At 44.9% G+C, this 27,062-nt stretch overlaps 1 protein-coding gene across 1 annotated transcript in view; it reads left to right on the top strand.

Moving 5' to 3' along the window:
* LOC134670874 (uncharacterized) overlaps window positions 1-27,062 on the top strand; it is a 79,712-nt gene that overhangs the window by 34,413 nt on the left and 18,237 nt on the right. The window contains exons 5-22 of the mRNA XM_063528689.1: window positions 12,954-13,076; window positions 13,459-13,619; window positions 17,635-17,764; window positions 18,354-18,489; window positions 18,824-18,916; window positions 19,212-19,350; window positions 20,045-20,165; window positions 22,612-22,788; window positions 23,174-23,343; window positions 23,488-23,601; window positions 23,746-23,859; window positions 24,133-24,246; window positions 24,391-24,504; window positions 24,649-24,762; window positions 24,907-25,016; window positions 25,143-25,345; window positions 25,665-25,771; window positions 25,999-26,305. Of these exons, the coding sequence (XP_063384759.1) occupies window positions 12,954-13,076; window positions 13,459-13,619; window positions 17,635-17,764; window positions 18,354-18,489; window positions 18,824-18,916; window positions 19,212-19,350; window positions 20,045-20,165; window positions 22,612-22,788; window positions 23,174-23,343; window positions 23,488-23,601; window positions 23,746-23,859; window positions 24,133-24,246; window positions 24,391-24,504; window positions 24,649-24,762; window positions 24,907-25,016; window positions 25,143-25,345; window positions 25,665-25,771; window positions 25,999-26,305 (2,547 nt within the window). The remainder of the gene's footprint in view (window positions 1-12,953; window positions 13,077-13,458; window positions 13,620-17,634; window positions 17,765-18,353; window positions 18,490-18,823; window positions 18,917-19,211; window positions 19,351-20,044; window positions 20,166-22,611; window positions 22,789-23,173; window positions 23,344-23,487; window positions 23,602-23,745; window positions 23,860-24,132; window positions 24,247-24,390; window positions 24,505-24,648; window positions 24,763-24,906; window positions 25,017-25,142; window positions 25,346-25,664; window positions 25,772-25,998; window positions 26,306-27,062) is intronic.

Below are 27,062 nucleotides of genomic sequence, written 5' to 3'. Positions count from 1 at the left end.
CGAAAAACTGCATTCATACATTAAAAAAAATGTGTGCTCAGCTCGGGAATCGAACCCCGAACGTTTTGAAAAATAAAACTAAGACTATTTCTATTTAGATATCGATTGTGTAGGTCTTAAGCAATAAATTAAATCAAGAATATTATCTCGCAGCTTAAAAATAATAGTGCGCCGGGCCTGGATGGTATCAGCGGCGATCTGATCAAATCTGTTGGCCACTTATTATTGCAACCATTAGTACATATTTATAACCTAAGTTTAAGTACGGGTCACTTTCCTGAACAGTGGAAAATAGCATCTATCACCCCCATATATAAGGACGGACCTAAGAATGAACCTGGCAACTATAGACCTATATCCCTACTCAGTGTACTCTCGAAGATTCTGGAAAAACTGGTCAATAACAGACTCATCAGGTTCCTAGAAAGGAGTGGAGCACTGTCTGAGAGACAATTTGGCTTTAGGGCACATAGGTCCACTGAGGATGCCATCTCGCTCTTGGCCAATCTAATTTCTGCCAACTTGGACAATAACATAAATTGCATCGGCGTCTTCTTGGACCTGGCCAAGGCCTTTGACACTGTGTCTAGACCAATACTCCTTAAAAAGCTTGAAAAATTGGGGATACGGGGCGTGTCATTGGACTGGTTCGAAAGTTATCTATTGAACAGGAGACAACTGGTTAGAGTGAATTGCCACAAGAGCGAGCTGGATAAAGTGGAATTTGGGGTCCCGCAGGGGAGCGTGCTTGGTCCTACATTATTCTTAATCTACATCAATGACATTCACAACATTTCCCTTTCCCACGCTGAAATAATCTGCTATGCTGATGACACAGTGATCCTGTTTAAAGGTGATACTTGGGAGAGTGTTTTTGCTGCAGCAGAAAAGGGTATGAGTAACGTCGCCTGCTGGCTACGAAATAACCTTCTAACCCTAAATAGCAAAAAGACTAAATTCCTGTGTTTTCATAAATCTGCCGCTTCCAGTCCCTCTAAATCTAAACAATTAATCAAAATTCATAACTGTAATAATTTCAATAGCTTACTATCATGTTCTTGTGAAGTAATATGTCGTACCGACTCTATCAAATATCTCGGCTTACTCATAGACGAAAACTTAAATTTCAAAGCCCATATAAAATGTCTCTCTAACAGAATTAGAAAAACGATGTACATATTTAAGAAACTTAGACACTCCGCAGACTTGATACTCTTAAAAAATATATATATATCCCTATGTCAGTCTCTAATCACATACGCCATCTCAGTATGGGGCAGTGCCGCCAAGACGTCAATTTTAATGGCTGAAAGAGCTCAACGTTCGGTCTTAAAGGTAATGCTCAAAAAGCCCTTCCGATATTCGACAAGCAGCCTCTACCAAGAAGCTAAAGTACTCACAGTCCGCCAGCTCTACATACATAAAGTCTGTCTTTCGATACATAGAAACGCTGTTAAGTCTGAAAATTATGCGGAATTACTTTCTAAACGCGTATTTAAATTACCTATCCCGAGGGTAAATACCGCTTTTGGGAGACGATTTGGCGACGTCCTTAGCTCTTTGATCTATAATACTGCCGTAAAGTTCCAGAGCGAATTAAGAGTGCTATTACATTTCGGGGTTGAGCGAGTTTAGGTATTTTACGCGCTGCGGCAGGCCGTGCGAGCTCAGTATTCCGATCCCTTCTGCCACACTCGCACTACAATGATGGATTAAACATTCTTGATCCTTCGCGAAGCATATTGAAATCAACCATAACAACACTAACTGTACTTAACTTATAAAGTCCTAAAACTGTTATTTGGTAAGTACGAAAATACTAAATGCAGTGCAAATGTACATAGGGGCTGTTCATAAATTACGTCATCTATTTTTGACCCCCCCCCCCATCCCTCAAATCATCCAAAAATCATGCTTCGGATGACTCTATTTCCTCCTACGTCATGCTACCATCATCCGATGTCCAGACCCCCCCCTCCTCCCATTTGAAACGACGTAATTTATGAATGGCCCCATACTCGTACTTATGAACGTATATTACTCGAAAGAAATTATAGGTACTCGCTTATTTACAAGAAACAAGTTACAAGAAACTGAAGATACACAGGGTCTGATGATGGAGCTGGAAGGTGGCCACGGGTACCAGTCTATCATGTAACTAAACCGCTTCGTATTTGGGTTCGTTTGATTCGTCTCAACAAGATCTTTGACACTGAAGATACACAGGGTCTGATGATGGAGCTGGAAGGAGGCCACGGGTACCAGTCTCTCATGTAACTAAACAATTTCGTGTTTGGGCTCGTTTGATTCGTCGCAACAAGATCTTTGACACAAGATAGTACTCAGGGTCTGATGATGGAGCTGGAAGGTGGTCACCATTACCAATCAACCATACAACTAAACCACATCGTGTTTAGGCTCGTTGTATTCATCTCAACAAGATCTTTGACACTAGGTGATACTCAGAATCTGATGATGGAGCTGAAAGTTGGTTACCGGTACCAATCAACCATGCAACTAAACCACTTCATGTTTAGGCTCGTTTGACTAGTCCCAACAAGATCTTTGACACTAGGTGATACTCAGAGTCTGATGATGGAGCTGGAAGGTGGTCACCGGTACCAATCAACCATGCAACTAAACCACTTCGTGTTTAGGCTCGTTTGATTCGTCTCAACAAGATCTTTGACACTAGGTGATAAACCAAACACGAAGCCCAAACACGAAGCCCAAACACGAAGTGGTTCAGTTATGTGATAGACTGGTACCCGTCGCCACCTTCGAGCTCCATCATCAGACCCTGAGTACTATCTTGTGTCAAAGATCTTGTTGAGACGAATAAAACGAGCCTAAACACGAAGTGGTTTAGTTGCATGGTTGATTGGTACCGGTGACCACCTTCCAGCTCCATCATCAGACCCTGAGTACTATCTTGTGTCAAAGATCTTGTTGCGACGAATCAAACGAGCCCAAACACGAAGTGGTTCAGTTACATGGTAGACTGGTACCCGTGGCCACAGTCCAGCTCCATCATCAGACCCTGAGTACTATCTTGTGTCAAAGATCTTGTTGAGACGAATAAAACGAGCCTAAACACGAAGTGGTTTAGTTGCATGGTTGATTGGTACCGGTGACCACCTTCCAGCTCCATCATCAGACCCTGAGTACTATCTTGTGTCAAAGATCTTGTTGAGACGAATAAAACGAGCCTAAACACGAAGTGGTTTAGTTGCATGGTTGATTGGTACTGGTGACCACCTTCCGGCTCCATCATCAGACCCTGAGTACTATCTTAAGTCAAAGATCTTGTTGAGACGAATCAAACGAGCCCAAACACGAAATGGTTTAGTTGCATGGTTGATTAGTACCGGTGACCACATTCCGGCTCCATCATCAGACCCTGAGTACTATCTTGTGTCAAAGATCTTGTTGAGACGAATAAAACGAGCCTAAACACGAAGTGGTTTAGTTGCATGGTTGATTGGTACTGGTGACCACCTTCCGGCTCCATCATCAGACCCTGAGTACTATCTTAAGTCAAAGATCTTGTTGAGCCGAATCAAACGAGCCCAAACACGAAGTGTTTTAGTTGCATGGTTGATTGGTACCGGTGACCACCTTCCGGCTCCATCATCAGACCCTGAGTACTATTTTGTGTCAAAGATCTTGTTAAGACGAATAAAACGAGCCTAAACACGAAGTGGTTTAGTTGCATGGTTGATTGGTACCGGTGACCACCTTCCGGCTCCATCATCAGACCCTGAGTACTATCTTGTGTCAAAGATCTTGTTGAGACGAATCAAACGAGCCCAAACACGAAGTAGTTTAGTTGCATGGTTGATTGGTACCGGTGACCACCTTCCGGCTCCATCATCAGACCCTGAGTACTATCTTGTGTCAAAGATCTTGTTGAGACGAATAAAACGAGCGTAAACACGAAGTGGTTTAGTTGCATGGTTGATTGGTACCGGTGTCCACCTTCCGGCTCCATCATCAGACCCTGAGTACTATTTTGTGTCAAAGATCTTGTTAAGACGAATAAAACGAGCCTAAACACGAAGTGGTTTAGTTGCATGGTTGATTGGTACCGGTGACCACCTTCCGGCTCCATCATCAGACCCTGAGTACTATCTTGTGTCAAAGATCTTGTTGAGACGAATCAAACGAGCCCAAACACGAAGTAGTTTAGTTGCATGGTTGATTGGTACCGGTGACCACCTTCCGGCTCCATCATCAGACCCTGAGTACTATCTTGTGTCAAAGATCTTGTTGAGACGAATAAAACGAGCGTAAACACGAAGTGGTTTAGTTGCATGGTTGATTGGTACCGGTGTCCACCTTCCGGCTCCATCATCAGACCCTGAGTACTATTTTGTGTCAAAGATCTTGTTAAGACGAATAAAACGAGCCTAAACACGAAGTGGTTTAGTTGCATGGTTGATTGGTACCGGTGACCACCTTCCGGCTCCATCATCAGACCCTGAGTACTATCTTGTGTCAAAGATCTTGTTGAGACGAATCAAACGAGCCCAAACACGAAGTAGTTTAGTTGCATGGTTGATTGGTACCGGTGACCACCTTCCGGCTCCATCATCAGACCCTGAGTACTATCTTGTGTCAAAGATCTTGTTGAGAATAATAAAACGAGCGTAAACACGAAGTGGTTTAGTTGCATGGTTGCTTGGTACTGGTGACCACCTTCCGGCTCCATCATCAGACCCTGAGTACTATCTTAAGTCAAAGATCTTGTTGAGCCGAATCAAACGTGCCCAAACACGAAGTGGTTTAGTTGCATGGTTGATTGGTACCGGTGACCACCTTCCGGCTCCATCATCAGACCCTGAGTACAGTCTTGTGTCAAAGATCTTGTTGAGATGAATAAAACGAGCCTAAACACAAAGTGGTTTAGTTGCATGGTTGATTGGTACCGGTGACCACCTTCCGGCTCCATCATCAGACCCCGAGTACTATCTTGAGTCAAATAAATACATATACAGGGCGTCCCACGGCGATGCCACATGGAGGGAAAGTACCTTAAATATCATAGATAGCATATTTTGCTGAAAGAAGACTTCATTTTATTTTTAAAACTTAGTAAAGTTGCATTCATACTTTTTTAATTTTTTTTGAAAAAAAATGTATGGAAAAAAATTATCGCGTCATTGGAGGAAAAGTACCTTAATTATTGTAAATGAACATCTTACTGAAAGAAGACATTATTTCGATTTAAAAAAACAAGTTGAATTGCATTTTAAATAATTTCATGGTTAAACCGGGAATCGAACCCGCTACACGAGAAAAAAAAATACCTTGTAGCTTTGTCATACCGATCGAAAGGCTTCAATGTGAGAATTATTTTTTTGGTACAAGGTATTTTTTTTTCTCGTGTAGCGGGTTCGATTCCCGGTTTAACCATGAAATTATTTAAAATGCAATTCAACTTGTTTTTTTAAATCGAAATAATGTCTTCTTTCAGTAAGATGTTCATTTACAATAATTAAGGTACTTTTCCTCCAATGACGCGATAATTTTTTTCCATACATTTTTTTTCAAAAAAAATTAAAAAAGTATGAATGCAACTTTACTAAGTTTTAAAAATAAAATGAAGTCTTCTTTCAGCAAAATATGCTATCTATGATATTTAAGGTACTTTCCCTCCATGTGGCATCGCCGTGGGACGCCCTGTAGAATGTCAGGTCGTTTCAAATATTTTTAATACTGTCCGGTAGTTTATTAAACTGTACCATTAAAAATTATAATACTATAAAAACAGTGCTAGGATCAAAGTCTCTCGTTGCGGTTTACACGCACACAGTAAAGCGTTTTACACGGCGCCCGCCGCACACAATGATAAAAAACCTCGTCGTCGCCGTTGAAAATGTGCGGAGCCGACCGACACACGTCCTACCTGTACAGTCAGCAGCAGAAGTCGCTATACACTCCAGGTGCTCAAAGAGAGGTAAACGTTTAAACTGTCAAAAAGTTGTTGACTGTCATGGTAGTATTTACTTGTGAGCGCTCAACGTGTCACAAATATGTTAACAGTCGCTATTCACTAATTTCTACACTTACAACAAGTCATTGATACCTTAGCTGTCAAAAAACCAATGGTATCTAAGCGGTCAACGTGTCAAATATATCTGAACAATATGGAAAAATAGACTTTAAAGCATGCAAGTATGGTCGAATATTGAATAAAAGATAGCCATGCTAATTTCAGGTAAAGCGTTTTGACAATCATCGAAAGCAGTACAGTCTTGTCATCACATACATCTATCTCACGTTTTGCCCTTCAACCATTTGACAGGAGCCTCTCGGTCAACTTACTGCAAACTATTTCTTTTAACATAATCGTCAAGACGAATGACACATAGCAAAAGCTAACTGAAGCCGAATTTAGAGCCAATTGTCAAGGCACGTCGTGGTCTCAGTAACAGGCGTTTGCTTTTCAAAGCAGAGACCGCGGGTTCAAATCTCAGTCGTACGCACCTAGAGATATTACAGCTTTTTGTTTTTTTTTGGGTTTCATTTCTATTATTAATTTGTGTCTTCTGGTTTTATGTTAATTTCGCATTAGTTTATATAATTTTTGAAGATAATGTCACATGTAGCGTATGTAAGTACGACTTTCTATCAGGACGTTGTAGGTTTGAACCCGCAGTGGGCGTTACTTAGACTACTCCTGTGCGGAATGCCATTTGATATTTACTACTCAAAAATCACGTTTGTTGTATGGGAGCCCCTTACTTAAATCATTATTTTATTCTGTTTTTAGTATTTCTTGTTACTTATAATAGCGGCAACAGAAATACATCATTTGTGAAAATTTCAACTGTCTAGCTATCACGGTTCCTGAGATACAGCCTGGTGACTAGACGGACGGACGGACGGATGGATGGACAGACGGACGGACAGCAGTCTTAGTAATAGGGTCCCGTTTTACCCTTTGGGTACGGAACCCTAAAAATGCTGGTCTCTTCGAAAACTGACTAAATTAAATTAAAGGATATGAAAACAATGCATTTTATTAATTTCAGACATCATGTTTCATAGTAACATTTATTGCTTAAGACCTACACAATCGATATCTAAATAGAAATAGTCTTAGTTTTATTTTTAAAAACGTTCGGGGTTCGATTCCCGAGCTGAGTACAGATTTTTTTAAATGTATGAATGCAGTTTTTCGTGTTACTAAAATCGATGACATGATTCCTAAGAAGAGATCGGTGTATATCTTATAGTATCAGATTTTCCCATACTGGCCGATCTAAATGGGCCACCCTGTATAGTATATTTTACTACAATAAGTGGGCTAAATAAATATATTAACATTGGTATATAATATGATCAACGGTTTATAAGAACAGCCGCATATGACAGTTAAAATAAAAAAAACCGATCATTTTAGAACCTACTTATTTATTGTATAAGTTTGACATTTAACGATAAAATACTTCTTTAAGAAAGGAGGTGTCAATTCGTAGTGCTACAGTATTTATTTTAAAGTTAAACAGATAAAATGTTGATGCTTAGTTACCATTGAAATAACAACTGCTTAGCAACTGGTGGCACCCTGGCTGCTGACGTACGTGATTGGCAGTGCGTGTAGGTATTAATGACAGCAGCTTGAATTTGATTGCTTAGTTACCACTGACTTTTTAACCGTTATTGTCATTGTGATTAAATAAGGGTGTACAGTACCGGTCAAAAGTTTAAGTTCACTCTGCGAAATAAGGTTATCATATTTAATTATGTTCAAATATAGAATATGTTTTGAATTTCAAACGTTTAATTGTTTCCACGACTACCAAATAACAATAAAAATACCTCTTGGAGGAATCGTTTTATGTTATTCGGAAAATTTGATCCATTTAATATTTTTGTTCCGTATTTCCTATGAGATTTCGTGAAGTTAGAAATCATTTAAAATGGGTAGCAAAGCCGATTTTAGTGTCGAAACTCGTGCTGTTATTGTAACTCTGTCAAATGAGGGCTACACGACGCGGAAAATCGCTGAAAAAATGAAGGTTTCTCAAACCGCTGTCGTGAGTACTTTGAAACGAAAACAAAAAACCGGTCTTAATTGCAGTCGATCTCGATCAGGTAGGCCAAAAGTCACGTCTAAAAGCGAAGACCAATTTATTTGCGTGCAGAGCAAACGCCAACGTACTCTAACTGCTCCAGAAATTTGCGAAGAACTCAACGCCACCCGAGAACAGCGAGTATCGGTTTCGACAGTGCAACGGCGTCTGCGAAACTATGGTCTAAAAGGTCGTATTGCTGCCAAAAAACCCTTGTTACGTAGTCAGAATAAAGTTAAGAGGTTGAAATGGGCCCAGAAACACAAAAACTGGACGTCTGAACAGTGGTCTAAAGTTTTATTTTCTGACGAATCGAAGTTTGAAATTTTTGGAGGGAGACGTCGTCAATATGTTCGACGACAAGTAGGCGAACGAATGATAAAGCAATGCGTGATGCCAACAGTGAAGCACGGTGGAGGATCAGTTATGGTCTGGGGATGCTTTGCGGGTGATAAAGTTGGTGATCTCGTGAGAGTCAATGGCATAATGGATAAGAAAATGTATCATAACATTTTGCAACGTCACGCTTTTCCATCTGGAAAACGGATTGTAGGCAGAGGTTTTGTTTTCCAACAAGACAACGATCCCAAGCATACGTCGAAGTTGTGCAAAAACTACATTTCATCCAAAGAGAACCAAAAAGAATTAAAATATATGGATTGGCCTCCTCAATCGCCCGACCTCAATCCGATTGAGTTGTTATGGGATGAATTGGACAGGAGTGTGAGAAAAATGCGGCCAACTAATAAAGAACAGCTATGGGAATACCTATACATTTGTTGGAATAAAATTTCGACATCAACACTGCAAAAACTAATTACGCGAATGCCGAAAGTGTGTATGGCAGCATTGAAAGCAAAAGGCGGATATTTTGAAGAGTCTAAAGTTGGCAAAAACTGATCTTTTTTATTTAATTGTGGTTTTAAATTAGAGAATTACCTTTAATTTATTATGTAATAAAAGATTATTAAATACTTTTATTAGTACATTGTGTTATAGCTTCATTTAACCGAATTTACAGAGTGAACTTAAACTTTTGACCGGTACTGTATGTGTTAAAGAAAAACTCAGAAGTTAAGGTATTTGTGACGAACTGAAAGCCTACGTGAAAATGACATCTTAGATGTCCTTATTTTTGTGACGATTGAAGTGTATATTTTTTCTTGGACACCTTGCCCGCTCAGGTATATCTGCTGCTGACTGTACAAGCTCTGCCGCGGCACTGAGCTGGCGAGCGCGCGTCATCGGTAATATAGAGTAGTTTTCAAAAAATTGCCAAAAAATTATAGTAGAATTTCATAAACACTAATGTATACCAACAGTATAAGCAAACGTTGCAGATTGCTTGAGTATGAAAATGACTTCGATATTAAGTAGATTTTCGTAGAAATTGACACTTGTTTCGGAGAGAAAATTGAGTTCGTTTTACTTAGATTTTCTCTTTCTCAAAGGTATGTAGGAAAAATATCGTTTGATATGCCTAAAGTACAGGGTATTAGTAATACAAAATAGCCAGGTTTAGCAGAGGAAACTTCTCAACATTTCCAAATAAGAGCTTGCCGTTCAGTGCTTCACGGGGTTATTCGGAAACGACCATCAGAAAAAAATTCATTACTAATTTAATAAGTCCTTTTTCTAATATTTACAACGATATTTAAAAAGATAAGAAGACGCTTTTACTGGAACACGTACTCATTGTTTCTAATAATGAGCACAAAGTCCTGAATTTCGTCGACTAGTATCATAAATTTTGCATTTTTTCGACTTTTCTTGTAAGAGCGCTCTTAATTAATTGCACTGTGCATGTAGCTAAAAGGTTACTTTTTAATTGGTTATTATCACTTGATTATAATGAGACTGAGACATTACTTCTAAAAATTGTTTAAAACAATTCTGGAATAAATATAAAACTAACTAAACTAGATTAAAATTTGATAACTCTAAAAATTGTTTAACTCAAGACTTTAATAGATATAGGTATAAAAATAACTGATTAGACTAAGATATTATTAACTGATACTGAAGTTGAACCTAGAAACAAAAATTAATAGTAATTAATGTTATAACAGATTACAAAAATGTTATAATTAAAATTATTTTACTTATCTTAAGTTGACTTGCATGACATACAATGTACATCTGGTCTCCCGCGATACAGGCCTAGCCTAGTGCGGGGACTCCTGGAATCTCTGAATGTCAAGTTGGTTATGCACAACTCTTATCAGTAACTCGTGTTGTTATGTTACCACTGTATTCTTTCTGTGCAATAAAAATATTTTTTACTTTTTTTTTTTTTTTTAATGTTACTATGAAACATGATGTCTGAAATTAATAAAATGCATTGTTTTCATATCCTTTAATTTAATTTAGTCAGTTTTCGAAGAGACCAGCCATTTTTAGGGTTCCGTACCCAAAGGGTAAAACGGGACCCTATTACTAAGACTCTGCTGTCCCTCCGTCTGTCCATCGACATCCGTCCGTCCGTCCGTCTGTCACCAGGCTGTATCTCAGGAACCGTGATAGACAGTTCAAATTTTCACAAATGATGTATTTCTGTTGACGCTATTATAAGTAACAAGAAATACTAAAAACAATAAAATAAAGATTTAAGTGGGGCTCTCATATAACAACCGTGATTTTTGAGTAGTAAATATCAAATGGTATTCCGCACAGGAGTAATCTAAGTAACGCCCACTGCGGGTTCAAACCTACAACGTCCTGATAGAAAGTCGTACATACGCTACATGTGACATTATCTTCAAAAATTATATAAACTAATGCGAAATTAACATAAAACCAGAAGACACAAATTAATAATAGAAATGAAATCCAAAAAAAACAAAAAGCTGTAATCTCTAGGTGCGTACGACTGAGATTTGAACCCGCGGTCTCTGCTTTGAAAAGCAAACGCCTGTTACTGAGACCACGACGTGCCTTGACAATTGGCTCTAAATTCGGCTTCAGTTAGCCTTTGCTATGTGTCATTCGTCTTGACGATTCTGTTAAAAGAAATAGTTTGCAGTAAGTTGACCGAGAGGCTCCTGTCAAATGGTTGAAGGGCAAAACGTGAGATAGATGTATGTGATGACAAGACTGTACTGCTTTCGATGATTGTCAAAACGCTTTACCTGGAATTAGCATGGCTATCTTTTATTCAATATTCGACCATACTTGTATGCTTTAAAGTCTATTTTTTCATATTGTTCAGATATATTTGACACGTTGACCGCTTAGATACCATTGGTTTTTTGACAGCTAAGGTATCAATGACTTGTTGTAAGTGTAGAAATTAATGAATAGCGACTGTTAACATATTTGTGACACGTTGAGCGCTCACAAGTAAATACTACCATGACAGTCAACAACTTTTTGACAGTTTAAACGTTTACCTCTCTTTGAGCACCTGGAGTGTATAGCGACTTCTGCTGCTGACTGTACCCACGGTGGGGCAAGGTTACCCCACGCTTGTCTCTAACCATGAGCTAATAATTTAGGCATAATTAATCTAATGACAAAATTAAATATTTATTTAGGTAATTTAAAAATTACCGTAAACAACTCATTTTTTACGCCAAAAAATACAAATTACCCATAGGGATTCTACACACGTATTTACCACACTGAGAGCGCAGCATTGCCGACGATCATGTTTATGGCTAGATGAAGCACCGCTCCTCTTTCCCCTTGAGAGCGGTCTCTCTCTCCGGATAGTACCCTGTTACAACGTATCCAGCCTCCTCCACTTCAGGCCCACCCCTTCAAAAATGCTGCGTACGCACATGATACTTCCACAACCTTTTGAAAGCCACGCGCGAGTATCGTGTGCGACGCGTCGTCGTGAACCTTGTCGGGATGGACGATGGTTGATAATACAGGGCTGTAGCCGCGCGTCACTCGATGACTTTTGCAGTAAAAGGATTCATTAGTATATATAATAGTATATACAAATAGCCTAGCATCTATTCAGAGTTGCTCTAGACATTTCACCAAAAATTAAAATTTACCTTTCATTATGTGTTGGTGGCCAAAAATCGTGAGTTCATACGTCGGTCGCGCCGAGTAGTGCAGACATACTCGTAAATCCTCGGTCGGAATCCTTATTACACTTAGTATACACAGACGAGGGGTAACCAACAATTATAATCCCGAATAATATTGTACATTTCGTCTTTTGCTATCACAATTACAACTGGACCATAGAAATATTTGTAATTATTGATTGTTCACGAGTAAGTAATGTGTATAACATAACCAGCATGTCAAAAGCATTGTTTATGCACCCTAATAAGGTAATCAAAAACCAGTATGCAGATCAAACTATGTATATTGATTTATGCACGCGTGACTACCTACGTTTACATTAATTTCTACTGCTATGTACATTAGAATAACATATTATTATTTAAAATTAAATTGTAACGGTTGTTACATTTAAATTGCGTAAGTAATTTAAATAAATATAACTTATTGTATTCTGTATTTGGTTACGGTTATTAAATGTTCATTATGCTGTATGTATTATGATTCAATCGACGGCAAGGTGGAATATTAGTCATTTTGTTGTCGCTACATAGTATGTATAAAACTTATAGTAAATTAATGACAGCCACAATAAGGTAGCTCTAATACCAATAATTTATTGAAATAAAGATTAGGTACACATGTTTAACTCTAGAAACCAAGAAATAACAACATATGTATAGCATTCTCTCCAATCGGGCGCCATTCCTCCATACTTCCTGCAGTTCATCCACACCGATTGCGTATTTGGGTTGCTCCAGTGTCTCGCCGAGAGCGCGCTGATCTCTCGGTGTATATCTGCTAAGAAAACCTAATAGTTATTTAATTAAATAATGTGTGTAATTGTTGCAGGTGTCAGCGATAGGTGTGGCCAGCGAGTGGGCGCTGTGGCCGCTGGTGGGCGTGCGCGTGCCGCACAACGCCACGCTGCGCCCGCTGCTGCACATGCACAACCCCACCGACCACCCCGTGCAGGTATACGTCAGCGTTTGTAGGAGGCAGCGACTCTATGTCCCAACGACGAAAATTAAACTTAAAAAAATATACCGCTGCATGATTTAATACTTTTTTGACAGTTAATATGGAAGGCAGTTCTTTGTGATTAACTTATAGTCGCCCAAACGACAAACCTTGCGAGCAAAATTAAATTTTGATTTTGTCAACACAAAGTTCAAATTAGAATGGAACAGGAGACCTTTTTATAGGTCTCTGGGCGGCTAGATCTACTATTTCTATAGCACGGAACGGAACGTAGAGGTGCGCCCGAATTTAGCGAAATCGCGGCATATTCGCGATGTAAACGTACCTAAGTGTAAGGGGAGGGGAGACCTGGGTGTAACGGACTGTTTATCTACAGGTGATGGAGATGTACTCATCAGCGTCATGGCTGGGCCTCCAGCTGCCTGAAGGCGGGGCGTCGGCGCCGCGCGAGCACTGGACGCTGCCGCCGCACTCCACCCGCGCGCTGGTGCGGCTGCGGCTGCGGCTGCCCGGCAAGGACACCACCGCCTACATACGGTAACACATGTCATGTACTCGAAGCTGGATTGGATTCGCAGTTCGTTCGGACCATTAAAGTGGTCAAAGGACTTATTGAGCGGGCCGGGCCGGACAGCTGCTGCTATTGTTATCAAGTGAGGATTTGATTCACGATGACGGCTTTTTGGAAAAATTGGGGATCTTCAGATTCTATTTAGGTTCACCAGTACTGATTTAGATTTTGTTTATAAAGCCGCATTTGGAAAAGTGAAAGTGAAGAAGGGAAGACATGCTAGACAGTTTGGAGATTCGATTTTTTTTTGCATAAAGATTATGTATTGTAAGTTGTGCAATTTGTGCATTTGCTCCCAGACAGCAGTGCTTGAACAAGTCGAACTCATCATCATCATCATATCAGCCCTTTATCGCCCACTGCTGAGCATAGGACTCTCTTCTAGTACGCCACTTGTCCCGGTCCTGAGCTAATCTCATCCAGCAGTGACCCGCAATTTTCCGGATGTCGTCCACCCAACGAGCCAACGGACGCCAGGCGCTTCTTTCATTTGAAAGCGGCCACCATTCTGTTAACATTTTAGTCCACCTGCCATCACTCTGCCTAGCAACATGTCCTGCCCAATTCCATTTTAGTTTGGTAATGACGAAACCCACGTCATGCACCTTGGTGCGGCGACGGATCTCGACATTCCTTACTCGATCTTGAAGCTTGATACCGAGCATGGCGCGCTCCATGGCTCTCTGTGCTACGCGGATTTTATGCACAGCCCCCTTAGTGAGCGTCCATGTCTCGGCACCATAGGTCATGGTGGGCAGGACACATTGGTTAAAGAGGCGAGTCTTCAGGCATTGTGGAATGTTAGCAGGTTTCAGGATGTCCGCTAATTTATTGAATGCCGCCCAACCGAGCTGGATTCTCCTGGAGATCTCCTTCTGCTGGTGTGTTTTGTCAAATGATAGAATATGTCCAAGATACAAGTATTGCTCGACCACCTCCAGTCTTTCGTTCCCAACCATAATGGTTGGAATCGATTTACTAGAGATGTTCGTCATAACCTTAGTCTTGGACATATTCATCTTAAGACCTATTTTCAAAGAAGCATGGTATAGGCTTTCAATCATGCTTTGGAGATCTTCCAGGGTCTCGGCAAACAAAACAATGTCGTCGGCAAATCTCAGGTGCGACAAGAAGACACCATGGATATTGATACCAGTTTTGTCCCATGCAAGCGTTTTTATGACGTCTTCCAGTACCGCCGTAAAAAGCTTGGGTGAAATGGTATCCCCTTGACGCACTCCCCGTTGGATGGATATTGGGTTACTGAGTTTGTGAAGCCGAACTTGCATTGTTGCCGAGCTATATAGCTCCCGGAGCACATCCACATAGCGAGTGTCAACCGAGCAGCGATGGAGAGAGTCAAACACGGCCCAATGTTCGACACTGTCGAAGGCCTTTTCGTAATCTACGAAAGCCATGCACAGGGGCCGGTTGTATTCAGAACTTTTCTCCATCAGCTGCTTGACTGCATGGATATGGTCGGTAGTAGAAAATCCACTCCGGAAACCAGCCTGCTCGGGAGGTTGGCATTCGTCGAGAATACGAGTTAGACGATTGCACAGCACTTTTGCAAATAGCTTGTACGTGTGGGAAAGGAGGCTTATGGGGCGATAATTACTTAATTTTGAAATGTCTCCTTTTTTATGTAAGATGGTGACTATGGCGGTTTTCCAGGATTCTGGGGTGCGAGCACCTCGTAAAACCTGATTAAACAGTTTTACTAGGATACTGATAACAGGGTCACCACCTGCGCGAAGAAGATCGGATGTAATGCCATCTTCTCCAGGAGATTTATCCGTTTTCATCTGATACAATGCTTTTTTGATTTCACTGGCTATTATTGGTGGTATGTTTTCGTTATCATTGCGGGAGGATGGGGGAGCTCTAGAGTCAAATGTAGATATATGTGGTGCGTCTGATTGTGATGCATAAAGTGTGCCATAAAACTCCTCAACAATTTTAACAATTTGGTCACGGTCCGTTACCAAATTGTTATCGTTGTCTTTCAATTTTACTGTTTGATTCACTCCTGTTCTTAATTTTCTTCTAAACACCTTTGGCCCTCTACAATCTTCTATCGTGTCGAGTATGATTTTAGTTTTATATTTTCTTAAATCTTTCCTAATACTTTTGCTAATTATTTTACTCATTCGTTCTATTTGTATTTGATCTACTACCGTATCATGCCTCATTCGCCTTCTCTCTTCCAACAAGGCTAGCGTCTCGGGTGATAGCTTTCTCTCCTTTTTCTTTTGTTTGCCAAGGTGTTTGCTTGCTGTTTCGAGTAATGACTTACTTAATAAACTATTAACATGGTCAACGTCAAGGTTCTGTTCTTCCAGTCCCTCAAATTGGTTTTGGAGGTCTAACCGAAAAGATTCCTGAAGAAAAGCGATATCCTTCTTGTAATATCTTGGAGGAGTGATAATCATCTTTGCTCGCTCTCTCTTCAGGTTAAACCTCAACGTTGCCCTAACCAACCTGTGGTCACTCCCGGCTCTGAAGTTTTTCAGAACGGTTACATCGGTGACTACATCCTTGCGAGAACTTAAGATGTAGTCAACTTCGTTCTTAGTTTTGCCGTCGGGACTCGCCCACGTCCACTTCCTTGAAGCACGCTTTTGGAAAAAAGTGTTCATTGCGTAAATGTGTCTTCGCTCAAGAAAGTTGACTAGGGTTTGTCCACGGTTGTTACGGAGCCCAACACCAAACATTCCAACAGATTTTTCACTATCTAGTTCAGTGGTTCTTAACCTTTTCAGTCCGGTCACCCCTATGACTAACTAGGGAACCTGATTTTACCCCTCCTCCCAATGGTAATAAAAAATAAAACGTGTACGTTTGTTGTATTCTTATATTAGGTTAGCTTATTACCCCCGTAAAATACCAGTTTTACCCCCACGGGGGTAATTACCCCCAGGTTAAGAACCACTGATCTAGTTGTTGACCAATCTTGGCATTAAAATCACCTATTATAGTGAAATATTGGCACGGACAATCCTCAATAGCTTTTTCTATATCGTCATAAAAGTTTTCTACTTCCTCATCCGGATGACTTGAGGTGGGGGCGTATACTTGGATAATCTTGATGGAGTAACGTTTGTTGAGTTGTAGTACTACGAAACAAACTCGAGTAGAGATACTCTTTATGTTTTTCACTGCTGAAGCGATGTTTTTATGCAGAAGAAATCCGGGGCGTTGGATTTCATAGCAACGATCCTCGGGACCTCGGTAGTAGAACAGATCTCCAGAACTGAGCTTAATGAGGTTCTCACCCTTTCTTTTCACCTCCGACAATCCTACTACGTCCAACTTGATATTGTCCAGTGCCAACTGCACTTGAAGCAATCGGTCGTCCGTTCGCATCGTCCTGGCGTTGTAACACGCCAGGGTCAGGGTCGTCGTGTTAGAATTCGAGTGGCAGCCGGATCTCTTCCAGAGATTCTTAGCACCCTCTGCCCCACCGTTACCAGGACTCTGCCGGAGCCTGGGATAGTGGGGCCGCTGGGGACTGAGGGCCGGGTCCTATGCGTACTTTTCATTTTTCGAAGAGGTAATAGCCTTAAAACGCCACGCTGGCCAATGCGTCTTGGCGAGTTTTGCTTCCTGCCACGTTTGCCTAAAATGAGTAGTATACCAACAAAAGTTATTTTTACTACTCATTCCAGTTACCGGAGGGACCACGAGGAGGTGTGGACCAGGAATTGGCACCCAAAATGGATATGATGTGAAAAGTGAATGTGGTGAACGCATTTCCTTCCCCAACCAATATACATTTTGGAGACCCTTTACCCTCCCTAGTCGAACTGCTGATTAATAACCATACACATACAATGATTGCATTTTAAACGGTTCAATAAAATCAGTGTATTTGTTCTTTAAAATGCCATTTGGCCAAGAGGAATTGATATAAATGTTGTAATACTTAACTGTTTTTGTTTTGGTTAAGCTTATTTCAAATGTGTATGTGTATGTTGTCAGAATAAAAGCGAACGTGACGGGCGCGCCGCTGGTGGTGGTGGTGGAGGCGGCGGCGGCGGCGGGCGGCGTGTACGCCGAGCCCCTGCAGCTGCGCGCCGGCACGCGCGGCGCCCAGGACAACCCCTACACGGTACGTAGGCTCAGGGTGTACAGAATACGAGCCTTACATGTGACCCGAGGTGGCTACGACGGCCCGCTACAGCGCGTAGCACGAGACAACACGCTGTAGCGGCTAGCGGGAGCTACGCCGACCCTTCACAGCTACGCGCTGATATGTGTGGCGTACACATTCGTCATCTCAGCCTATATACGTCCTACTGCTGGGCACAGGCCCCCACGCTAGCCCAATGCGGATTGGGGACTTCACATACACCTTTGAATTTCTTCGCAGATGTATGCAGGTTTCCTCACGATGTTTTCCTTCACCGAAAAGCGACTGGTAAATATCAAATGATATTTCGTACATAAGTTCCCAAAAACTCATTGGTACAAGCCGGGGTTTGAACCCGCGACCTCCGGGTTGCAAGTCGCACGCTCTTACCGCTAGGCCACCAGCGCTCGTACACATTAGTCCTACTTAAAACAGAACTTAAAATGTACATCCTGTTTTCAATTTCAATTCTTTATTGATAAAAATAGATTTTTACATTTTTGCTTCTCTATTAGGCTTAGCAATCAAACGAGCATTGTGTTGATAGATTTGTTATTTATTGTCCCAGTTCTCGATCTCGCTGGGCAACAGCGAGGGCTCGTCGCCGGCGGTGGCGGGCGGCGCCGCGGGCTCGTGCAGCCGCGCGCCGCACGCGCCGCCCGCGCCCGGCGACGCGCCGCTCCTGGCCAACGGACACCACAACGGTACGTCGCTGTTAGATCGCTGACCACGCGGTTCCCTCAGCCATCGCATCCCGGCCGATAACTCGTAGTGATAATGGACGATGAGTAACCCTCGTAGGCGTCAGTTGCCGCTCCGTTAGTGGGCGAGGAACGGCGGCCACCCGAACACCGTGCTAGGGGCAGGGTGAGAGTGGCGTTAGCCGCTCGGGTTCGTACCGAAGGTTGCCCAATGTCCATCGCCACACAGCATGGTAACGCGGCAGTAGTGTGATGAATGGATCTTTGCGCCGGGGACAACTTGACGCTTAACAGTTTAGTGATATGATTTATATTTGAACAATTGTTTATTGGTCAGGTGGCGCGGCGGAGGGCGTGCACCTGTCGGTGCTGCGCGCGCACCTCGAGCCGCACCAGGAGCCCGAGCGCGCCGCACACCTCACGCTCGACTGTGAGTATTCATGGGCCGACTAGCGCGAGCTAGTTGAAATGCGAAATCATGTCTTTATTCCAAATGGAAATTTCCTTTTTTATCTTTGGCTTTTTCCGAGTTTTCAAATACTTTCTGCAAACTTGCATATCTTTCTTGTTTCAATATATATTTTAATAAATTAATACCGGTCGCAACTTTAGCGACGTTTCTAGATCTGTACGACAGCGAGTCACCGATGAAATTCATGTTAGAAGTTTAGTTTTGACTGCACTAGGAGGTGTGTACGCATCACTGACCGACGTTAACGTTTCAGTCGCCGCGCTGTGGGCGGGCGCGGGGGGCGAGGCGGGGGAGGAGGCGTGGTGCGCGGGGTGGGCGGCGCTGGCGGGCGCCGCGCTGCCCTACAGCGTGCGCCTGCTGCCAGGCACGCTGCGGCTGCCCACCGACCTGCAGTCAGTACATTACACACTTTATACGCCACGACAGCTTACACGAGAGATCATCAATATTTGTACATTTTTTTTAACCTTATTGTAATGGAAAAAATGTGTGCATATTTATGAACTGGACTCTACACAAAATTGTCTGTCAATATAGTACAAACAGCAAATCTCCTAACTGTACATCGGTGGAGTCGGTGGACCTTATTACAAAAGGCATAAGGTCTACAAATGCACAGTTAACAGTGAGGGCGATGGTACATTAAAATCTACTCATATGAGATGGAAGTTCTGCACAGAATGATACTCGTAGTTGCCACCACCATATTTGATGATCAGTTCTAGTTCGATCAAATTAAGAGTTTCACCTCGGAATGAGAAATAATTAGTTGGAAACTTCACCTACGCCTTCATTATGGCGTCCCAAAAGTTGTATTAAAAGTAAACATACCTCAAGTTACACACGGTTTGGTGCGACCAACTCTAAAGATCGGTTTTCCTAGGATAGCGGTGCCGTCATATAGCAGCCGATACTAAATATTGCGGCTAAATATGGATGTCGTAGTATTTGTATGGAGATGGAGACGGCCTCTAACTGACGGCACCGCTATCCTAGGAAACTAGAGCATAAGCAAGGACAAACACCATAAGATTGATGAATCAACCACTTGAACGTCCCCTGCTTGACGCATTACGGTCGTTTCAGTTTCGTGACGGCGGACGAGGGCAGCATGCGCGCGCAGGAGGTGCGCGCCCGCAACGAGTTCCGCCAGCCCGTCCACATTGTAGCCGTGGAGTTCCCGCCAGATCTACTGCAACACTTCGAAGTGAGTCATCATACTAAATATTATATATTAACGTATGTATTAAACAAATGTATGTGCCATTCTCTGCCGCTTTGGTTAGATTTTATGAGGCTCGACTCCCCTACTTTTTCAAAGCTAAATAATGTACAGTCTCAAAGTAGACGTGTTACAAAAAAAGCCAGTATTTTTTTTAAATAAACCTTCGATATTTCGTATCGGACAATCGATTCTTTTATAGTTTTTAAAGTAAAAGTTGGCTAGTATCTATTGTTTTTATATTGATCTTGCGGAGTAATAGATTGATTTTATTTTATAATAATGTATGTGTTCGGTAAATATAGTAGTGGTCTGCGGAGCCAAATATTTCCATAACAGTGTAATGTTATTACATACTTAGTTTAAAAAAAAAGTCATAGTTTTACAGTCTTATGCAATGTATGTACTTACGTCTGTAAGCATGATCGATACTTGGTACTTTATGAGTTGTGTATCCAATTGTTACTTCTGTGCATCTTCCTATTTATAGGCAGAACCGAACTAGCCCTGTTTCTACTTATTATCAATATCATTATTATTATTATTATTATAGCCTTTTATTTCTACATAAAATTTTACATTTCGTTGTTTTTATAATATGGTATGTTTATTTCATGTTTGTTTTATGTGGATCCCTTATGGGTGAAGGCCTCCTCCATATCCTTCCAGCGTTTCCTGTCCCTTCCTAGTAGCATCCAATTTTCCCCTGCTATTTTTCGTAAGTCGTCAGACCAACGTGTTTTTGGCTTACCCCTTTTCCTTTTGCTTGCTGGGCCTTTCCACTGGGTGGTTTTTAGAGTCCATCTGTCGTCTGTGACGCGTGAAATGTGCCCTGCCCATTGCCATTTCATTCTTAGAGCGTGAGTGAGTGCGTCAGTTACTTTAGTTTTCTTTCTGATTATTTTACTGTTTACTTTATCAATTTTCTTTAATTTTAAAATGCTCCGCTCCATAGCTCTTTGGCAAGTTGTTATTTTAGACTGTATGTTGGTTGTATGTACCCACGTCTGGCAAGCATACGTTAGGCAAGGTAGGAGGCAAGTATCCATTACAGTCTTTTTCAGATGGAGTCTGTAGTCACCCTTCATAATTTCTTTGTGAGCCCAGAATTTCTTCCATGTAATGGCTATGCGCCTTTCAATTTCCTCTTCATTCCTCTCTTTGCTGAAGGATACCTGCTTTCCTAAATAGATATAATTGTTTACATATTCTATGGGTTTGCACTTTACTTTTATTGGGTATCTGATGGGGCTGTTGGTCAATATTTTGGTCTTCTCAGAATTTAGCTCTAAGCCTACCTTTGCGCTTTCTTGGGCGAGAGCATTTATCATTTGCTCGAGCTCCTTGGCATTCTCAGAGAATAAGGCCACGTCGTCGGCAAATCTCAGGTGGCTTAAGTATTTATTTTCAATTTTTATTCCTGTTCTGTTCCAATTTAGCTTTTTGAATATCTCTTCCAGTATGGCAATGAAAAGTTTAGGAGATATGGGGTCGCCCTGCTTGACGCCTCTTTTTATTTCAATTTCATTTCCCCTTTTCTCAAGTTTTACTCGACTTTTGCTGCTGCTATAAATGTTCTTCACGACATTGATGTACTTTGGGTTAATGTTACAAGCAGTCAAAGCCTGCCATATTGCATTGTGGCTTACACAGTCGAATGCCTTACTGTAGTCGATGAATGCTATATATAATTGCTTGTTGTACTCGTTGTATTTTTCTATTAACTGTTCTATTGTATGAATATGGTCCATTGTCGAATATCCAGACCTGAACCCCGCTTGTTCGACCGGTTGCTGCATATCTATATTTTTGGTTATTTTCTGAAGTAGGATTGATGCAAAAAGCTTATAAATGGTTGGTAGAAGACTTATTGGTCTGTAGTTGCTTATATCCAGTGGGTTTCCCTTTTTGTACAATAATATAATATCAGAGGTGCCCCATTGCTTTGGTACCGACTCAGATTCAAGTACTAAATTGAATAGAATTGTTAATAAGCTTGTCAGAATCGGAGACCCTATTTTGAGGAGTTCATTACTAATCCCGTCTGGCCCAGGACTTTTATCAGCTTTTAACGACTTTATGTGGGTAGCTACTTCACTTTCCATTATTTGATGAGTACTGTTTATTTCTAAATGATATTCAGGGTTTTTTGTCACTTGCCAGTCTTCTGAGGTTTCCCCTTTTTCACTAGTGGTCATACCATAGAGCTTTTTATAGAAATCGGTTGCACTTCTTAAAATTTCTTCCCTTGACATAGAGCTTGTATTATTATTGTCGCTTAGGTTAGTGATCCAATTTCTGTGTCAATATCATTATTTTATATTTATTGGAACTATAGGTCTTATTGTATATCTGCAAGCTTAAACATATTTGTATGCGACTGTTTGTTTCCTAAATAGATTAAAAAAAAAACAAAAAAAATGTGTTGCAGACGGAGTCCTGGGCCGGCGTGCCGCTGGCGGCGGGCGCGGAGGCGCTGGTGGCGCGGCTGCGGCTGCGGCGGCGCGACCCCGACGCCGTGCTGGACTCGCGGCTCCATGTCCGCACCAACCTCACGCACACCACCTACTCTGTTGGTGTGCTGCTCTACGGCGGGCACCTGCACATCGTAACTATACTTATGTTTATATCCAGTCAAACTTGATCAAGTTTTACCAAACCCATTCTTACCAACTTAGATAAATATAAGTAAGGAGAGAGTGGTAGGTAATACATCAATTTTCTTATCAAAGCGCGAGTTGTTTCGTTTTTTCTTGTATATAAATTCAATGTTGACGTGTCAAAGTGCCGTTTGAAGGCGTCATCTAGCGTCAAGAATAGTGGATTTATCCGTACCGCTACTTGACACTAGATGTCCGGAGTGTCGCTACTGACGAAAAATGTACTGCTAAAATTATTTACAACTAACATTACATGCAGGAGGAGTTGAAAATAGAATTCCGGTTAATAATATTAGCTGGAAATTGTTGAGCGGCACATGTAAACGTTTGCAGGAGTGGCAGTGGCCAGGCGCGGATGCGCGTACGCTGCCGCTAGGCGCGTTGGGCACGTCGTCGACGCGGCGCGTGGTGGCGCGCGTGCGCAACCCTGCGCCCGCGCCGCTGTGCGCCACCGCGCACGCCGCGCTGCCCGGCGCCACGCTCGCGCTCAGCGCCGAGGGTACGTGACACTAACAGAGGACCCCTGACCTGACCGTGGTGGCGCGCGTGCGCAACCCTGCGCCCGCGCCGCTGTGCGCCACCGCGCACGCCGCGCTGCCCGGCGCCACGCTCGCGCTCAGCGCCGAGGGTACGTGACACTAACAGAGGACCCCTGACCTGACCGTGGTGGCGCGCGTGCGCAACCCTGCGCCCGCGCCGCTGTGCGCCACCGCGCACGCCGCGCTGCCCGGCGCCACGCTCGCGCTCAGCGCCGAGGGTACGTGACACTAACAGAGGACCCCTGACCTGACCGTGGTGGCGCGCGTGCGCAACCCTGCGCCCGCGCCGCTGTGCGCCACCGCGCACGCCGCGCTGCCCGGCGCCACGCTCGCGCTCAGTGCCGAGGGTACGTGACACTAACAGAGGACCCCTGACCTGACCGTGGTGGCGCGCGTGCGCAACCCTGCGCCCGCGCCGCTGTGCGCCACCGCGCACGCCGCGCTGCCCGGCGCCACGCTCGCGCTCAGCGCCGAGGGTACGTGACACTAACAGAGGACCCCTGACCTGACCGTGGTGGCGCGCGTGCGCAACCCTGCGCCCGCGCCGCTGTGCGCCACCGCGCACGCCGCGCTGCCCGGCGCCACGCTCGCGCTCAGCGCCGAGGGTACGTGACACTAACAGAGGACCCCTGACCTGACCGTGGTGGCGCGCGTGCGCAACCCTGCGCCCGCGCCGCTGTGCGCCACCGCGCACGCCGCGCTGCCCGGCGCCACGCTCGCGCTCAGTGCCGAGGGTACGTGACACTAACAGAGGACCCCTGACCTGACCGTGGTGGCGCGCGTGCGCAACCCTGCGCCCGCGCCGCTGTGCGCCACCGCGCACGCCGCGCTGCCCGGCGCCACGCTCGCGCTCAGCGCCGAGGGTACGTGACACTAACAGAGGACCCCTGACCTGACCGTGGTGGCGCGCGTGCGCAACCCTGCGCCCGCGCCGCTGTGCGCCACCGCGCACGCCGCGCTGCCCGGCGCCACGCTCGCGCTCAGCGCCGAGGGTACGTGACACTAACAGAGGACCCCTGACCTGACCGTGGTGGCGCGCGTGCGCAACCCTGCGCCCGCGCCGCTGTGCGCCACCGCGCACGCCGCGCTGCCCGGCGCCACGCTCGCGCTCAGCGCCGAGGGTACGTGACACTAACAGAGGACCCCTGACCTGACCGTGGTGGCGCGCGTGCGCAACCCTGCGCCCGCGCCGCTGTGCGCCACCGCGCACGCCGCGCTGCCCGGCGCCACGCTCGCGCTCAGCGCCGAGGGTACGTGACACTAACAGAGGACCCCTGACCTGACCGTGGTGGCGCGCGTGCGCAACCCTGCGCCCGCGCCGCTGTGCGCCACCGCGCACGCCGCGCTGCCCGGCGCCACGCTCGCGCTCAGCGCCGAGGGTACGTGACACTAACAGAGGACCCCTGACCTGACCGTGGTGGCGCGCGTGCGCAACCCTGCGCCCGCGCCGCTGTGCGCCACCGCGCACGCCGCGCTGCCCGGCGCCACGCTCGCGCTCAGTGCCGAGGGTACGTGACACTAACAGAGGACCCCTGACCTGACCGTGGTGGCGCGCGTGCGCAACCCTGCGCCCGCGCCGCTGTGCGCCACCGCGCACGCCGCGCTGCCCGGCGCCACGCTCGCGCTCAGCGCCGAGGGTACGTGACACTAACAGAGGACCCCTGACCTGACCGTGCCCGATTTTTTCGTAGTTACTGTATAGAATATGCCGTTCCACGCTCTTGCCAAATCTGGACACTTGTCAATGTAATATTTGTCGGCAGGCGGGTGTGTGCCGGCGGGGGGCTGGGCGACGGCGGTGCTGACGGTGGTGGCCCCGGCCCGCGCGGGTCCGGTGCTGGGCTCGGTGTGGCTGCAGGCGCCGGCCGCGCGCGCCGAGACGGCCGTGTCGCTGGCCGCGCTGCCCGGCGCCGTGCGCGCGCGCCTGCTGCACCACCGCGGCGGCGACGACTGCCAGGCCGCGCCGGTCAGTCATTATACTATACACGCTACACGCACCAGTACCACACCATGTGACGTGCGGTCTCAGACTTCGCTGTATACTTTAGCCCTGTTGATCTCGCGCGGGCCCGCTGAACCATTGATTCGCATTCGAGCTCTGCTCTCCGGCAGCTCGATCTTTGGCCTCCCTACAAAGCGAACGGCGTTCGAAGGCTTTTGATGCACACCAAGCAAAAAGGCGTACTTGCGGCGGTTCAATCTTATGCGACAACCATCAAAGACATTGTCAACGAAGTCGTTCCAGTTGAATGAAAAGCTTACCGTTGTGTTGTATCTGTCGGCAGTGGGCGAGCGGCTGGGCGCCGGCGCTGGTGGTGGAGAGCACGATGGCGCTCAAGATGAAGCTGACGAGGGTCGAGCCGCAGCCGCCCGACCCCGCACTCGTTTTTATGTGAGTTTATAATATCAATAATTAATTATTATAATGAAGAAAACTGATAGAAAAATAGGAAGCATGTACTTGACAAGTTGCTTCCAGTAAATTTTTTTCTTACCTACATAAAATTCAGACAGCAATAAAATAATAATCACGTTTCCATCTATTTGTCTACTGCCTGAAATGAAGAGTCCCTTACCATATTTTATGAAATAGACCTAATATTGAATTCTTATTTCCAGACCACCGGAAGACCCGGAAGCGTGGTGGATCGGTCCCGGTACGAACACCATCGGCCACGTACAATACCTGCCCGAGCTGGCCTGCGGCTCGGCCTGCTATACCGGCCTGACCATCGACACGGAGGAGTGGCTTCAAACGTCGCTGGAGGCGGACTTGGAGCTGTTGCTGAAGCGGCGCGCGCTGTACGAGGCGGAGCGGCTGCGCGCCGTCAGGAATGTGTCGCTCGCCATCGACACCACTGAGGTGAGCACACACCGGGGAGTGGCGAACAAGGCTAGAAGCAGGTTTGATATAGACACCACTGAGGTGAGACACACTGGGGAGTGGCGAACACGGCTAGAAGCAGGTTTGATATAGACACCACTGAGGTGAGACACATCGGGGAGTGGCGAACACGGCTAGAAGCAGGTTTGATATAGATACCACTGAGGTGAGACACACCGGGGAGTGGCGAACACGGCTAGCAGCACGTTTGATATAGACACCACTGAGGTGAGACACACCGGGGAGTGGCGAACACGGCTAGAAGCAGGTTTGATATAGATACCACTGAGGTGAGACACGCCGGGGAGTGGCGAACACGGCTAGAAGCAGGTTTGATATAGACACCACTGAGGTGAGACACACCGGGGAGTGGCGAACACGGCTAGAAGCAGGTTTGATATAGATACCACTGAGGTGAGACACACCGGGGAGTGGCGAACACGGCTAGAAGCAGGTTTGATATAGATACCACTGAGGTGAGGGTGAGACACACCGGGGAGTGGCGAACACGGCTAGAAGCAGGTTTGATATAGACACCACTGAGGTAAGACACATCGGGGAGTGGCGAACACGGCTAGAAGCAGGTTTGATATAGATACCACTGAGGTGAGACACACCGGGGAGTGGCGAACACGGCTAGCAGCACGTTTGATATAGACACCACTGAGGTGAGACACACCGGGGAGTGGCGAACATGGCTAGAAGCAGGTTTGATATAGACACCACTGAGGTGAGACACATCGGGGAGTGGCGAACACGGCTAGAAGCAGGTTTGATATAGATACCACTGAGGTGAGAC

This window comes from Cydia fagiglandana, chromosome 14 (assembly GCF_963556715.1).
Source record: "Cydia fagiglandana chromosome 14, ilCydFagi1.1, whole genome shotgun sequence".
NCBI classification, from domain to species: Eukaryota; Metazoa; Arthropoda; class Insecta; order Lepidoptera; family Tortricidae; genus Cydia; species Cydia fagiglandana.
The sequence above is the reverse complement of the archived record's forward strand: the minus strand, read 5'-3'. Positions and strand labels throughout refer to the sequence as shown.